Genomic DNA, 16,939 nt, shown 5'->3' on the forward strand with positions numbered 1-16,939 from the left:
TTTACTTGGGACTTGAGCAGAGATGACTTGGTCACAACGCTGGTTGTTTACTACCTTTTGCCTTTCCAATTGTATTTCTTATGCGCAGGAATCAAACCTTCCTCTCTCTTCCCTCCTTCCTTGTTTTCGGCGACAGAAATGTGTCGCGTGTCAGCGGCTAAATGAGAGGATTACCATGTCATTATAGTGGTTTGAGTCAGCAACGCTCTTGATGATGCCGCCGCTGCAAAACAAAATCTCCTTATCCCCTGAAGGGAAAGAAAGCTAATATCCTATATTTAGGTGTGCATTAAGGGCCATTACCCGACAGACAAAGTGTTAAATCGGTAGCGCTCCTCTTTTGTTGGGTGGGAGCCTTTTTTTTTCTTCTTCTTTTATTCCATCTGTAACAAGGAAGGGCAGATATCATCCTTCACGACAGAAAAGATCACAGCCAGCTCTGATGTTTCCACTCTTGTTTGAATGAGATGAGCTGAACAGCAGGTCAGGCACGCAGCAGGAAAGTCAAATTTACGATATAATCTTTAACGCGCCGCCGTGATGGCGAAGCTGCAGGCAGGCGGGGGGGAGGGAGAATATTTGGGTTTTTGAAAATTAAAAGGCGTGTTTTCTAACCTTTTGTGTTGGAAGATGTATTCATGTTGACCGAAGCAGCTTCGGCTCAGTTTGAAATGCTGGGGATCCTTTTGTCCCGCTGAGCTAAATCTCTAAAGCTGTTCTTCCTCAGGGATTTCAGTCGGCTGGTGCAACAGCGAGAGCCGAAAACACAAAGTGTGAGATGTTTATGTAGTGCAGTGTAAAGTCTGATGTTCCACGTCCATCTACAGGGCTTTTTATTATTTAACCATTTCATATTACGGTAGGCGACATACTGCTGCTTCCATCCCGACATCCCAAGACCAGCTTCCACACAGTTTGGGAAATGCTACAGAGTAATTGTGTTCATCGTGGACATGCCTTTTTATTTAACGTAGCCTGTCAGCCCACAAATTAAGAGCAAGGGGACGCAATAGGAGTCCCTGCTGCCCGGAAGACACCTCAGATCGCAAAACTGTACTTTCACTTTGATTAGCAGCGACCTTATTCTGCGAGATGACACTGAAACGTATACTCTGGTTATTTTTAGGTTGATAAATTCTCTGTCTGACTGTCCTCCCAAGAACAATGACAGCATAAGGGTTAGGGTTAGTAATTATAAAGGGAGCAAAGCAGGAAGTAAGGTGACTGTTAAGTTATGTAGTTCACACTTTGGCTCTTCGCCCAAACTTTGAAAAAGGCCTATTCAAGGACTGGAGGAGGCAAGGGACAACTCAAACATCTTCTGACTTCTTCTTTATTTAATTCCTGTTTAGATTGTTTAAAGGGATACGCCACCGTTTGTTGAAATAGGGCTTATCACGGTCTCCCCTAGCTGTAGATAGGTGGGCCATTTTTTGTGCATGCATCGTTTGAGTCCGATGCAACACCAGCAGCGCCGCCGCTAGTTAGCTTAGCGTAGTGAATGGAATCCTATGTTGCCGGTTAGCATGTTGTGAGTAAAAGTGAGCCAACAAAAGACAAAAAAACAACCTAATTACTTGCACTGAGACAAAAAATGTGTTGGCCCACCTACTACAGCCAGGGTAGACTGCGATAAGCCCTATTTCAACAAATGGTGGCGTATTCCTTTAACATGGATTTCAGTTCTTGGTAATGGTAGGTACAAGCAGTACAAGAATTACTAATAGGTTGCGTCTGATGAGCTGTATGTGTCTGAATGTGCGTCTCCTCGTCAAGGAAGGAATTTCAATGAAATGCTTTGGGCCAAACTTTTCACCCCCTGCTCTCACAAAGGCGCACCAGTTTACATGTCCCCTAGGGAAACACAAGCTAATGATGGGTTCCAACAACGCACGCATTCTCTCGCCCCCCCTGCTGGTTTTTTATCTTGCAAGGAAGTTGAAAAGGTGAATGCTTATGTTGTTTACTGTCTCTTGACGCAACAGTGACCAAATATAAGTGCGTGTGCCTTAACATATGCGTACGTAGCTGTTTTAGATCACTTCACATCACGTTCAGCGTCACATACGTAAACGGAAGTGATACGACGTCTGATTTGAACCCAAAACGCGATCCTTTTCTAAACTTAACGAAGTACTTTTGTTGCCCAAACATATCAAAACTGACCTTTACGTTCTCTGGTTTAGCTATAAGGATTTATTTCCTGTCACCGCTAGGGGCGCAACACGTTCTCACTCTCCCATCGACTGATATGGATATGGATTTTTTTAGTGCCGATGTAGATTTTTTTTCATCAGCCTTAGCCGATATCGGGCTGCTGATTTACTTGAGCCGATATTTAATAATACATTTAATTTGTAATGCACTTTATATTTACGCAAATCTCAAAGTGCTACATGATAGTGCTAAAAATTATAAAAACACATGGAGAGCATGAAAAAAAAAAAGAAGTAAATCAAAGGAAAAGGGCACAAGTTCACTCAAAAGCTCTCCTAAAAAAGTGGGTTTTAAGGCCACGTTTAAAAGCATCCACAGTCTGTGGGGTCCTCAGGTGGTCAGGGAGAGCATTCCACAGACTGGGGGAAGCTGAGCAGAAAGGCCGATCTCCCATTTGGAGCCGATACTGCTTTTGCTCTCTCAATTTACATCATAAAAATGGAAACCCTGCCACGCTGGATTTGTTTTCGGAATCTGCTCTGCCATTTCTTTAAAAATAATAAACAAAAACACAGATCAGTGTGACTTCTGCAATCATCTTACATTCATATCACCCAAATTATGTGTGCAATTTGCATCATATGGATGGGTGCAGCGTCTCCAGCGACACAGAGGTGCCTGTATAGACGCCTGTATGTAAATAATGCCGGGAAAAAACTATCGGCGAACGCAGCACTATTAGTCACGCTGAAAGTCTCCTTTAGCGTCATGACTCTTGGCGTCCTTTGGCGTGTGTTATTCACGCTAAAAGTCTCCGGGTCGAGACGTACGTTTAAAAGTGCCCTGCCACACAAAACTGTTTTTTACTTGCATTTTTTGAAATATGTTAGGTCCACATGTGTTTGTGTTATGTTGTGAATGTGAAAATGAACTGCTACCTCCTCTGTCAGCTCTAGCCACTGAAAAGAAATGAGCGGAGAAATCAGGCCAATTACAAAAGCTGGTCAGTCATTCGTGAGCTCGTCCAGTTGCGCTGGGTAAAGGATGCTGATAGCCAGGCTCTCATTGGCTAGCTGTTAGCCAATCAGAGTCAAGCATCTTAGGTTGTTGAATATTAATGTGAACTGGCACAAATCGAGCTGAGTCTTCCTGTAGGCTTTCTATACCACTCTAGAATGGCTTGAAACAAGGTAACAAAGGCTTTTTTGCACAAAAAATGTTACAGAGTCCATGGTAGAACTTCAGACATTAACGTAAAGTAATGAAATACGTGTGGCACCTTTAACGGACATGCGGCACAAGAACGGGACAGTTACATTTAGGAAAATATGGTGGGTGGGTGAAAGTACTGTGTTGTTTAACCCATTCACCCCACACAACCGAACTCTTTACGCGGCATTTCCGTCTTTCAGACTAGTTGCTACGCTCGATGGTGTTTTTTGCCCCCAACTGCTCCTTCCAGGTAACGCTGCGACCGCTGCCTTCAAGGCACCTAACCTTAACCTTAACCTTAACTTTAACCCTAACCAGTGCCTCCCAACGGCACCTTCCAGGCAGCACTGCCTGGAAGGCACCATTGGGGGCAAAAAACACTGATAAACACTCGCTACCATTGTCTCTCTTAATACTACGTCATCTTACAGCGCTGCTGCTCTACAGGCGTTGAAAAAGTGATTTTTGCGTCGGTATCTGACGCCGAGAGACCAAGCGTCTGTATTTTAAGAGTTGGCAGTGAGAACGGGTTGAGGGGCGCTAATTTATAAAAGGCTCCCGTGGGTGGTATTAGAGGGTTAAGGAAAGGCCAATAATCATCATGTGGTTTGGACAACTTGTTGTCTGGAGGACACACTTCCTTTGATTTTGCCTTTCATTTATGCTTTGAAGAAAAGAAAGAAAACTCCAGTATATCGCTGTCATTTGGGTAATGACTGACTTTGAGCGTTTATAAAATCCCCTCGTCTTTCCCAGTAGATTCTATCAAATTCCCTGACACTCCCTGTCTGGGAAAGCCAATCTTTGAAGTCCATGACATTACACAAAAAATATCTATGACCCAGGAGATCCCTGCTTGGTTGTTGTGTTGCGTTTCCGCACCAACAAACACCACTCAGATTTTTTTTCTCCTTTCGTCATCGTGCCCCCATGTCGTCTCACATGTCCTCAGAAACATTCGTTCGGTCTGTGGCCGCCGCCGCTCTGACCCTCGCCGCCTTTTACTTGTAAAAGCTGATAAACCGAGGACCTAAAGCCTCCGCGGTCGCTGTAAGTCGAATGAGTGTCAACTAAATGCCTCGCAAACGAGAAATGAGATGGGATTGAAAGCAGTTAATAGAGTTGAGGCTGTGATTAGCCTCGGAGCGGCCGCGGTGATCTGCGGCGGCGCCTGGTATCAGCGGGGGTCCCGTCGGCTCGGTTTGCTAGCTGATATGATAGCCCCCTTCTTCCTGCAGGACGAGACCCTAATTAATTGTTATCACCATTTGTTTATTTCTGCCTGCAGCCATTTCTCAGTACCCTGTCTCCGCTCCCCATCACTCTCTCTCTCTTTGCCTAATTTACTGCCACTCTGACTGGTCGTCGCCTTCATGTTCTTTGCTTTTCGCTTTTCATTTTCTTGCCTCTTTCAGTCTCTTGCTCTCCGTTTGTCCTTCTCTTTTTGGATGCTTTCTCTCTTCCCTCAGTTGGAAGTCAGTCACTCTGTTGGCAGAGGTTGTCTTTTACGAAGCTTCGTTTTTTTTGGAGGAACGGCTACTCAGGAGTCCTCCAAGCACTCTCTCTTTTGGCTTCTCAAAAAATGATTTTTCAGTTTGCATACTCGACGGGTGAAGGGGGGACTTGGAAGCTGAGGGGTTGAAAAACGATGAAAAACATAGTAATGGAACAGCCTTTTTGGTTTGTTTATTACAGGGGCTGTACTCGATATTTAGCACATTATTATAGCAGCAAACAGCATCTGACAGCTTTAGTTACTTAGTAACTTTACAAATTAAGATTTTTGCACACAAAACACATGTAGTTTATAAAATACGATGTTTTATTATAAATTAAACTATGCAACAATGCAACGGCTGAAATAATGATTGACAGAACAGTTTTGACCATTAAATTGAATCTAAATTGTGAGGATTTTTCTGCATTGAGCGCTTTTACTTTTAATACTACTGATGCTACTTACATACTTTTACTTAAGTAACATTTTCAATGCAGGACTTTTACTTGTAACGGAGTATTTTTTACAGTGTGGAATCAGTACTTTCACTCCTCCTCCTCCTGTTGTCTTCGGGTCAAATTTGACCCATTTTCAAAAAGGTTTCTATATCAGAATTTGGGGTTTTCTTTCAAAAATATTGTCCAAAAAAATTATGTGGATGGTGTCATACAATGCTCTTAACAAGGTAAATAAATAATCAGTTCACTAATTTCGTTGAATTTGGATGTTTTAGTCAACGTTATAATAAAAAAGTGACAAAAATGTCAGAACAAAGTGAAACAAATGTTAAAAAAAGTGCCAATAAAGTGACACAAGTGACAAATGTAAAAAACAATTAGCTTTAACAACTTGGAAGTGACAAAGGTAAAGGGAAAAAACTGACAAAAACATCGGGGAAAGCCACAAAAGTGTCGGTTGGGACTTTTTTGGGGGGTTTTGAAGCTTTATTGGCGATTTTTAATGCTATAAAGTCCTGACGGTTCAGAGACGGCAGAGCGTAAATGCAGAAGACTCGGGAGCGCTGACCAATCAGAGCAGATTTTGCAGTCTTAAAGAGACAGGCTCTCCAACAGAGGGTGAATACAGGCGCAGCAGCCATGGGCAGTAAGGGAGAAATAAAGTGTTTTTGGAACATTAAAGCATGTCAACATTGTCCTGGTTGTAAGTTTCTGGATGTTCTTTTTCCTGTTTTATTTTGAAGTCTCTAGTTTTCTGTCTTGTCTGATTTACTTCCTGTGTTTTCCCTCCCTTGTGATTGCTCTAATGTGTTTCACCTGTTTCCCAGCCTAGTGTCACCTGTTGCCTGTTTTCTCATCCCCCTGTGTATTTAGTCTTTGTTCTGTCTTTGTCTCTTGTCGGATTATTGTTTGCTGTTCGGTGGTTCTCGTTCGTCCTGGTTTTGACCCGACTAGGTCACAAAGTTCAGCTATAATCTCTGCTGGGTTCATTTAGTGGTCGGATTATTCTGTCAGGCTTTCAGAGGATGTGGGACCCAAATGCAGAGAGGGACGAACAGGCAGTGTGAGCTTTAGGATTTAATAAACAAAATAATAAAGTCATACCAAACAAAAGATGTCACGAGACAAAAATAGGTATAAGCAGAATCCCAAAACCAGGACGAACGAGAACCACCGAACAGCAAACAATAATCCGACAAGAGACAAAGACAGAACCAAGACTAAAGACACAGGGTAATGAGAAAACAGGCAACAGGTGGCACTAGGCTGGGAAACAGGTGAAACACATTAGGGCAATCACAAGGGAGGGAAAACACAGGAAGTAAATCAGACAAGACAGAAAACTAGAGACTTCAAAATAAAACAGGAAACAGAACATCCAGAAACATACAACCATGACAAACATGTTCTATTAGAAACACAAAATACAAGTATGAACCTGAAAATGAGCATAACAGGTCTCCTTTAAATTCCATCTTGGAAAAACTGAGTCTTTGGCTCCACCTAATGAAATGATGTATTCCTTTCTAACACAGTTCCGTACAATAAGGAAAGCTTTTCTTTTTTCTTTCTTTTCTTTTAACCAACAATCAGTTTAGACACATTTAGAGTCCGGGACGACAAATGTTCAGCTTGGAAACACAACAGATAATAATCCGTAGCCTGTGTGTTATAATTATGTCATTCAGCTTAAAAAAACAGTTAGATCATCTTTATCATCATCGTCATCATCATCTGTAACTCTTCTCTCTCTCTCGCTCTCTCTCTCTCTCTCTACCCCTCTCTACCCCGTCTCTTCCTCTTTCCCTCTGAGGCTTTTATCTTTCGCTCTTCATCTCTCCGCTCTGCCATCGAGCCCGTCCCGTTTTCGACTCAAGGCCAATTTAAATTCCATTTGGGAATCTCATTTAAATTCATGTGGGACGCCTCATTGGCCGGGCGGCGATAAACATTTAGCGAGGGGCGGGTTAAACAAATCAAGAATGTGTTGTTGTAAACGGGGGGGCGATGAATTAGAGGAACATAACTCAACTGTCCACGCTGAGACGGAAAAGATGAAGCGGTTTTATGATGGGATTGAACAGTTGGATGTTTGCCGGGGCCTCTGCGCTCGCTGTGTTGTTGCTCTGAGAACTCGAATGCAAACATGCTAAACACACACACACACACACACATACACACACACTAATGAAAAAAACCTCGCTTCAGTCTCTCTAATCTACTTTGAAGATTTGGATTCGTTTCGTCATGCTCCCTCGCTCAGCCATTTTAAATCTCTCTCCCTCTGCAACATGTGATAGTCTCCTGATCCCACACACACACACACACACACACACACACACACACACACACATACTTGTGTTCTCCAATATTTTCTCTCAAGCTTTTTTTATTTTACTTTCTCCCTCTGTCGGCTTCTCTTTCCTTTCCTGTCTGTCCTCTCTCTCACATGTTCTCTCTTCTCCCTCTCATTCTTTCCCGTTTTGTCCTTTTCTCTAATCTTCTGGACTTCAGGTTGTCTCTCTCTCTCTGTCTCCCTTGCTTTCTCTGAGACTACACATTAGGGGTGGGACTAAATATCAAACACGGCAATTTATCGTTGTCCATCCTTCGTGCGACACGAGAATCAACATGCTGACACCAAATATCGATGTCAACAGAAGTTAACTTGCCGTAGAAAAAGGTTATCATCGCTTAAAGTGCTCATATTATGCTTTTTGGCTTCTTCCCTTTCCTATTTTATTGTGTTATATATCTTTTTTTGTGCATGAGACAAACGTGGTCACTTTGTAACACATGTTATAATGCTCACCTAGCTGCTAGCGTGGCACGCCCTCATACTCTGCTTCTGACTGGCTAGTAGTCCTTACTGAGGTACTGTCAGGGCACGCCCTCATACTCTGCTTCTGACTGGCTAGTAGTCCTTACCTAGGTACTGTCAGGGCATGCCCTCATACTCTGCTTCTGACTGGCTAGTAGTCCTTACCTAGGTACTGTCAGGGCACGCCCTCATACTCTGCTTCTGACTGGCTAGTAGTCCTTACCTAGGTACTGTCAGGGCACGCCCTCATACTCTGCTTCTGACTGGCTAGTAGTCCTTAGCTAGGTACTGTCAGGGCACGCCCTCATACTCTGCTTCTGACTGGCTAGTAGTCCTTACCTAGGTACTGTCAGGGCACGCCCTCATACTCTGCTTCTGACTGGCTAGTAGTCCTTACCGAGGTACTGCACATGTGCGACTCCCAACAAAGATGGAACAGAAGTGAGATGCCTCACTCTCTAGCTAAAACAGAGAGCTCAACACACAGGGTGAAAAGAGGAGCTGCAGCAATGTGCAGTACAGCAAAAATATGGTGTTTTTTGAAAATTAAACCATGTAAACCTATTCTGGTACAACCTTTAAATACAATTATGAACCTGAAAATGAGCATAATATGAGCACTTTAAATTATATATAAGTCCGTAAATTGTGCGCAAATTTGAAACTGCAGATCGCTTTATCAGCTGAAGTGAACCGAACTCTAGTTGACTTGGAAGCGTTTTTCTGTTGTTGAGGTGTTTCGGTGTAGATATAGATCTTAGCAGAAATGACCAGCAAAGGCCAGCGACGGACACAGGTTGTTATCACGTGTACTGTTTTCTAAATTAGCTAGCTTTTAGCTGCAGGACAGCCTGGTTATACTCTGCAGAAAACCTCCATTCAGTCCTGCTCTCTCCCACTGTGTTTTAATAACTTCGGATTCAGTATTTCTCATTTACATATCTATTTCCGAGAGATTCAAGGATTTATTCATCAACTACTCATATTGCTCATAATGTGCGGTGAAATGCGGGGGTGGCATTCTCCGCTCAGCAACTTTGACTGCAGTCACTGTGGGGATGATGTGGTTGGCCAGCGTTGCTAGGAAGCTTCTGTTTGTGTACACAACAGTGCATCTCATGAACGCCACCTGTTAACTAGGTAACAGTAGCTCCCGTTCTGCTGCACTGAGCCATTAATCGCATCACTGATTTGTTGCCAGTGTTTATAGAGCAGCTGCAAGCGTTGAGATTTGAATGCCTGAATGTTTTTTTGGGGGGGTTTTGTAACAGGGTGAGGTGCTAAAAAAAAAAAAAAAGACCCTGTAAAATGTGTGTGAAGCTGTCAAATTTCAATCATTAAAATCAAGATGCACTATGTGATATGTGGGAGATTTAAGCGACAGCGCGCGGTATGTTGGGATCAGCCTGGTCGCACACAATTCTGTGAAATGATCACAAATTGTTAACAGCGCGTTACGTGGTGGTAGCACGGAATGTGTAAAAAATCAGTGTGGCCACCACGTAAAACAATGCCAATGTAAAGTCAATGAAAAGATGACGTAGCATTAACAGCAACTACGGTAGCGAGTACTATGTAAGGCCGAATTTCCGCGTAAGGAGGTTGGTTGGGGTGGTGGATGGGTTGAACACAGGACTTTCACCCAGGAGACCGGGGATCGTGTCCCGCATGTCAAGGTTCCTAAAGTTGCTTTCTTCTTTTCCATCCCATTCTTCACGGAACCGTAAGCCCACCCATGACCTTTTCCTTAACTTAAGGGGCCTGTGTTCATTTAACGGAATTCTTCCGTGGGTCCATCACTAAATGTTTTGCGATTCCGTGAAACTGCCACCGATTTTGAGTTAAAGCCTGGCTCACAATACAGGAGTTTTACAATCCTAACCGATTTTGAGTTAAGGGGCCGTGTTCATTTCACGGAATTCTGTAAGATCAGGTTGAACCCCCTTAGCTGAGATATTACATATTACGGACTGAAGTGAGCTATTGCGATTGTAAAACAGTCATCAAGTATTGCAATACGAAAGTTAAAGTCACACATTCCAATTGAAATGATTGATTATTTTGGGGGCTTCTTTGGTCTTCTTTGATCTTTTCTTTGGTCAGCAAAGGACCGCAGGTCGGACTCGAACCCGGGCTGCTGCGGTAAAGACTTATCCTCGGTATATTGGGCGCATGCAAAACTAGGGGGGATACCAGGGCCCCAACCCAAATTTAAATAGATTTTTATTCATAATTAATAATGTTCACAATAAAATAGGCCCTCCCGGGCTGGCTGCCCGCACATACCGAGGCAGTTGCTATGAAAGGCAGCCCACGTAGCGTTAGCCTTAACTAGCAGCTGGCCCAGACTTTTTTTTGAAGAGCGCATAGACAGCGGCTTCAGTTCCCCGTCTTTAAGCGCTGTCACGGCTATAAACCAATCACATTGCTTGATTTGAGCTACCCTTTTTATAATACGATATGTAGTAAATGTAGTAATGACTCCCCCCTGTCCTGCAGGTGGCGGTACAGGCAGCCAGCAGACCATTCTCCATGAGGAGCAGTGGAAGATGCCGGCTCTGCCAGCACTGCTGCTGTCGATTTACGTCGCCGTCCTGCTGCTGACCATGGCACCGCTCTCCTTCAGCCAGGCCCTCTCTGCCGTCCGCATGGGTGAGTATGAACACAAAGACGTGGTTTTAGTCCCGCAATGACTCTGTCAGTAGTAAAAACTAGTGTTGCTTACAACTAAAACTTTAAAAGTTGTTTGCTTACCTCAAACTCAAAGGTCCTTCTTTGGCAGAAAGGATTTTAGTGTTGTCACTTAATTTACAAGAAAAATATTACTTACAACATAAAGTATGTTACTTAAATTCAGGGGCGTAGCACCAGACCCTGGGCCCTATGCATAGGCAGTCCTGATGGGCCCCCATGTTCCTCAACCCCCCCACCCCACCACTACCCAAAAAAAAATAAAAAAAATAATCGGGCCTCTGAACACATGAATCTGTAGGCCTAGATGTTTATAGGGTAATAATTATTAACTGTAATGCTTAGAGTAGCCTGATGACACACATTTCAAACCTCCTTTCTCAACATTCTCTAGCCTACTTTACTGTGGTTACTACTACATTTAGTTTGTTTTCTCTGTACCTTTACTTGCCAGCCTGTGTACTATGGTGTCTCTCTGATCATCTGTTAATTTATCTGGCCATAGTCCTGGATCCTCAGGCAAAAACTGGTCTGCACTGCTCTGCCTACTTTCCAGTTCCTCAGCTCTCATTTCCACACTGTGCTCAGAGCAACACTCATGCTCCCTGCTGTCTTCACTCCCATCATCCTCAATCAGATGTTCTCTGTCATCTTTCTCTATGAAGGATACATCTGATATTAACCTCTTATCCTAATTGTAACCTAATATAATAAAACACACTAAGATGTTAGTGTTACTTAACACCTTTCAGTCAAAATGGCTAAACATGGTTTGTTTTAATTTTGATATAAGCTTCCCTTGTTTCAAATCCAAAAATGAGGCTGAGGGGTCTGTTGCTCCCTGCTGGGACAGTTTCTGAAACTGAGGGCCATGTGTTTCACAATGTTAACATCTGCTTCTACTAAATCTGACATAACTATAATGTTGACATGATATGTATCTACCGATGAGCTACCAAGCTACCTATGACACTGATTAGCCTATTATTGCTAATTATAGACATTATAGCCCATTAATTTAAAATTAAACATGTTTTGAATTTAGCTATTACAATGGTGTGTTATATGCAAACAGCATTGCTAGTGTAGTTTATTTATTTAGCCTTTACCTCAGATTACAAGTATAACCAAATTATCATTTGAAAGTGTATGTTCTGCTCTTTATATGGGTTGTCTCAGTCTGTTTTTAGCACTAACAGTCACAGAGATATTCAAGCAGTTTAACACCATGGATTTCGTTTTCTAGTTTGTGCTCACCTTTCTTTGAAAAGAAGTCAGTTACCAATTGTTTCCCCTCATTTAGTTTTCTCTCCTTCTCCTGTCTTTCCTTTCTTTTTGGTAGCCTGATTTGACTTTCTTTGAGAAAGACATTTCTACAGCAGAATCTTGCGCTCCACCAGACGCTCAACTGAACTAGCTAACGTAAACAAAATGCATGCAGATGGACTAAACCATTTGGCGCTTTAGCAAGGGGTAGGTGAGACCTTGGTCTTTTTTTGTATACAAAATGTAGTCAGTCAATCAACCAAGTTATTCAGCCAATACACTAACTTTGAATTTCATCTGACATGCATTATGAAATTTAATTAGGAAATGAAAATATCCAGGTGAAATAAAATATATTACAGACTTTTCAAGGTCCCTCTCTCCCCTTGGGCCCTGGTAATCAGTATCGGTTTTACCCCCAGTCCGACGCCCCTGCTTAAATTATTAGTGTTTAAAGATTAGTGTTATGCCTGATAATAACAGTACTCACAGCGAAGACCTGTATCGAGTGTGATGCTTCCTGGGTTTGTTCCTCTGACCCTCCAGGTGGGAAGCTTGTGTGCTAAACACCAAGCTACCTGAGTTTCATGCCAGTGTTGGTCAACTGGTCAGTACAGCACTTTGTTCCAAACTGAAATATCTTGTGTTTTCACTTTTTGCACAAATCCATGTCCCTCCATATTTTGAGGAATCTGAAAGTATTGTTCTTTTGCTTAGTGCATTGTTATGGCTCATTGCTGTCAGATTCAAGTAGTGCTTCATTGGGACTTGTTGTCTTTGACTTGGAACTTGATTGGGACATGTTAGTCTGGATTTAGAACTTGATTCGGACATGTTAGTCTGGACTTAGAACCTGATTGAAACTCACTGGTCAACTTGAAACGTGATGGGGACTTGATTGATTCATGTCCGGTGCGCTGCTCGGCTGCGAACCACATCCCAGGCCCAGGGATGTGCTCGGCTGCGAACCACATCCCTGGGCCTAGCCTGCTCGTGTTAATTTTGTTTGTGCTTGTCTAAATGTTGTTCGTCTTGTATGGTTGTATGTAATTTGGAGGATGTATTTACCGTGGATTATATTGACTCTTGTGGGGATTGTCACCTTTGGAGGGCAGCCCTTGACACGTTCCCAAAAACACACCGCCGTCGATATGGAGAAAGTGGAAAGTAACTTGGAACCTCGATCCAGTCCACATTACAGTCGGGACGATCTGCTTGCATTACGCCTGAAATTGTCAACTCCATTGTCCCCGATGTTTCTGGATAACATTTTCTGATAAGGCCTATCAAGCGCAGGAAACGAGGCAGGAGAGGTGGAATATGCAACCGGCTGCGGCGAAGACATACAAGACCACCGCTCCCTTCCATCATTCTGAGCAATTTACGCTCCCTGAACAAGATGGACGAGGTCCGAACCTACACAATGTACTGTGCCGAATTCCGTGAAGCCTCCCTGTTGTGTTTCACGGAGAGCTGGCTCCAATCCAATATGCCCGATTCGCTCTTTGAGATAAATGGGTTTTCTTTGATCCGGCTCAACAGAGACGCTAACTCGGGGAAATGTAAGGGCGGAGGGATCTGTGTGTATATCAACGATCTCTGGTGTCGCCAGTTTACCGTTAAAGAATCATTATGTGATTCCAACGTTGAGATGCTTTGTTTGACATTAAGACCGTTCTATTTTCCACGAGAATTTGGAAGTTTGTTGCTGTTTGTGGTGTATGTTCCACCTAGTGGCAAGGCTGCGTCGGCAGCAGCCACTGTAGCGGACCATGTTCATAGACTGCTACAAAAACATCCAGACGCACCTGCCATAGTATTGGGGGACTTTAACCATTGTTACTTGGACACTGTGCTACCTGGTTTTAGTCAGATGGTTAAAAGGGGAACAAGGAAGGATCGAATACTTGACGGCATTTAAAAATAAAGATACAATTACAGGCAAGCAATTGGATAGAGATTTGAAAAATAAACTTAGGGAGGCCAAACAGGTACACATAAATCATTTGGAGGAGACATTCAAAGAAAGAAATCCCAAAAGATTATGGGACAAGGTGAAAAAAATGACTGGTATGTCTCCTTCAAATAAACCTATTGTGACAGGCAATGTTGTTATGTTTGCAAATGAGTTAAATGATTTTTTCTGTCGTTTTGATTCTACTGACCACTGTGAGGAATGTGTAAATGTGATTAAGACCATCATACCCTTAGACACAGAGAGGATTGTCATAACTGTGGAGGAGGTCAAGGGTATTTTTCAGGGTAACAACCCAAAGAAGGCATTAGGGCCCTGTTTCTTGATTTTTCATCTGCGTTCAATACAATTCAACCAAATTTACTTTTATCAAAAATTATTCAGTTTCAGATTAATTCTTATCTTATTCTTTGGTATTAATCATTTCTCTTAAATAGGGTCCAGCTGGTCAAAGTAAATGACAAACTTTCTTCTCCAAAGACAACTAATGTTGAAGTACCCCAGGGCTGTATTAGCTCACCTGTGTTGTTTACTTTATATACCTCTGATTGTACTGCTACTTTACCAAATCAGTTTCTGTTAAAGTACTCAGATGACTCAACTCTCCTGACCTTATTGAACAAAGGTGATGACCCTACACTGTATCAGGGAAATGTGGTGTGATAACAATGCTCTCATTATTAACACTGTGAAGACAGAGGAAATCATTTTTGGAATAACTCAAAATTGTCAACTGTCCTTGGTGAAGATTCATAACTGAGAAATTAGTCAAGTCTCGGTCTGTAAATATTTGGGTGTCATGATAGACGACAATCTCTCATAGATTTCTCATATAGATTTTATCTGCAAAAAAATACAACAGCGTGTTTATTTTCTTTGTAGATTGAGATCTTTTGGAGCTAGCAGTCAAATCATCTCTGTGTTTTTCACATCAGTAATTCAGAGTATGATGCTTTACTGTAGTACTCCTTGGCTAAGTAGCCTCTCAGTTAAAAATAAAACAAAGCTATTTAATCAGATTAAAATTTGCGCAAAGATTATAGGACTACCTGTAGTGCACTCCTTTCAGGAGGCTCACAATAACAGTATGCTTAGACTAGCCAAAACTATTTAAAATGACTCTTTACATGTCTTGCACAGTGAATATCAGCTTCTGCCTTCAAACAGACGCTTTAGAGTTCATTCTTTTAATCGTATTAGACTTAAAAACTTCTTCATACATCAATCTATCCTATTGCAAAACCGGTTACATTAAAGTCTTGGATATACATCTCCAAGACTTTGTCTGTGTGTATGTTTATGTCATGTACTGTTGTTATATATGTTTTCTCTGTTTCCTTATTTTGGAGTTTGTCATCTGTGGTAATGTCTCATGTATGTTTGTTGGTGTTATTAATCTCATGAATGTTTGGATGTATGTGTATGTCCTGATTAGGATGTATGTGTATGTCATTTACTGTTTTTGGATGTATGTCTACGTGCTCATCTTAAACAAGCTACCCAGGGATGTACAAAGAATTTCAGCCTTTGGCTGACAATAAAGTTGTATCGTATTGTATTGTGACTTGTTGTCTTTGACTTGTAACTTAATTAGGACTTGTTAGTCTTAACTTGTAACTTATTTGGAAATCACTTGTCTTGACTTGTAACCTAATTGGAAGTCACCGGCCTGGACTGAAAACTTGATTGGAACTCGGTCTGGACTTGGGTCTTGATTCAGACTTGTTGGTCTAGATCTAGATCTTAATTTGGGACTTATTGGTCTTGACCTGGAACTTGATTGGACCTTTCTGGTCTTGACTTGGAACTCGATTGGTACTTTATGGCCTTGACTTCGAACTTCATTGGTACTTAATGGCCTTGACTTGGAGATTGATTTGATATCATTGGTCTGGACTTGGAACTTGATTCAGACTTGTTGGTCTGGACTTGGAACTTGATTCAGAGTTGTTGGTCTGGAGTTGGAACTTGACTCAGAGTTGATGGTGTGGACTCAGAACTTGATTCAGACTTGTTGGTCTGGACTTGGAACTTGATTGTGACTCGTTAGTCTTGACCTGGAACTTGATTGGAACTCACTGGTCTTGACTTGGAACTTGATTTGGACATCATAGCCAGGACTTGCGACTTACTTGTGACTCATCATACAGAGGAATGATACACAGTAATCAAACAAATGGTGATGACATAGCACACTTTCACAGTTTTTCCTTCAAAAAAAAAAACATTAATAGCACTGCACTTTATTGTTAACACCAAAAATGACAGAAGAAGTCAAAGAGAGAAGTTTAACACTAGAAGTGCCGGAATTCCATAACTACTAGAACTGCCGTGAGCGGCCATTTTGACCGCCAGATTCCAAACTCTATAATCTCTCATGATAAATACCTATTGCGATATTGTATTATGTATTGTGATAGGATATCTTTAGAAAAAGGTAATAACAGCAAAATGTACATTTTAACGAGTTTAATTATACTTTTGAGTAGTAATACGTCTTTCAATAATTCATATCATGGCATAGTAAACCTTAATTATTTCATACAAATATGGTGTGGAAATTAATTCAACTTAACTCATAACAGCCAAATAACAATTACAAGTATCTTATTTGAACATTTAGCTATAACCTAACCTGGCACTGCCTCCGTTTTGTGTCTGCTGCCGTGTATGGCCAAAATAGGTAAAAGTGATTTGTATTTTCTTTGCCTTTTGTGTAATGTATATAAAAACAATTTTAAATTAAAATACAGACTCTTTTAGGAAAAGTCAGGCAGCAGCAGGATTGTATTTTATTTATTCAGCAAAGTTATTACACATAAAAATTTCCAAACGGTCAAAATGACCGTCATGGCCTTTCT

General features: G+C 41.8%; 1 protein-coding gene across 1 annotated transcript in view; it reads left to right on the forward strand.

Moving 5' to 3' along the window:
- The first annotated feature begins 10,651 nt into the window (after positions 1 to 10,651).
- Positions 10,652 to 16,939, forward strand: part of LOC114568120 (glutamate receptor ionotropic, kainate 5) — a 107,931-nt gene continuing 101,643 nt past the window's right edge. The window contains exon 1 of the mRNA XM_028597516.1: positions 10,652 to 10,798. Within this exon, the coding sequence (XP_028453317.1) occupies positions 10,696 to 10,798 (103 nt within the window). The 5' untranslated portion in view covers positions 10,652 to 10,695. The remainder of the gene's footprint in view (positions 10,799 to 16,939) is intronic.

Source organism: Perca flavescens, chromosome 14, assembly GCF_004354835.1.
Source record: "Perca flavescens isolate YP-PL-M2 chromosome 14, PFLA_1.0, whole genome shotgun sequence".
Lineage (NCBI taxonomy): Eukaryota > Metazoa > Chordata > Actinopteri > Perciformes > Percidae > Perca > Perca flavescens.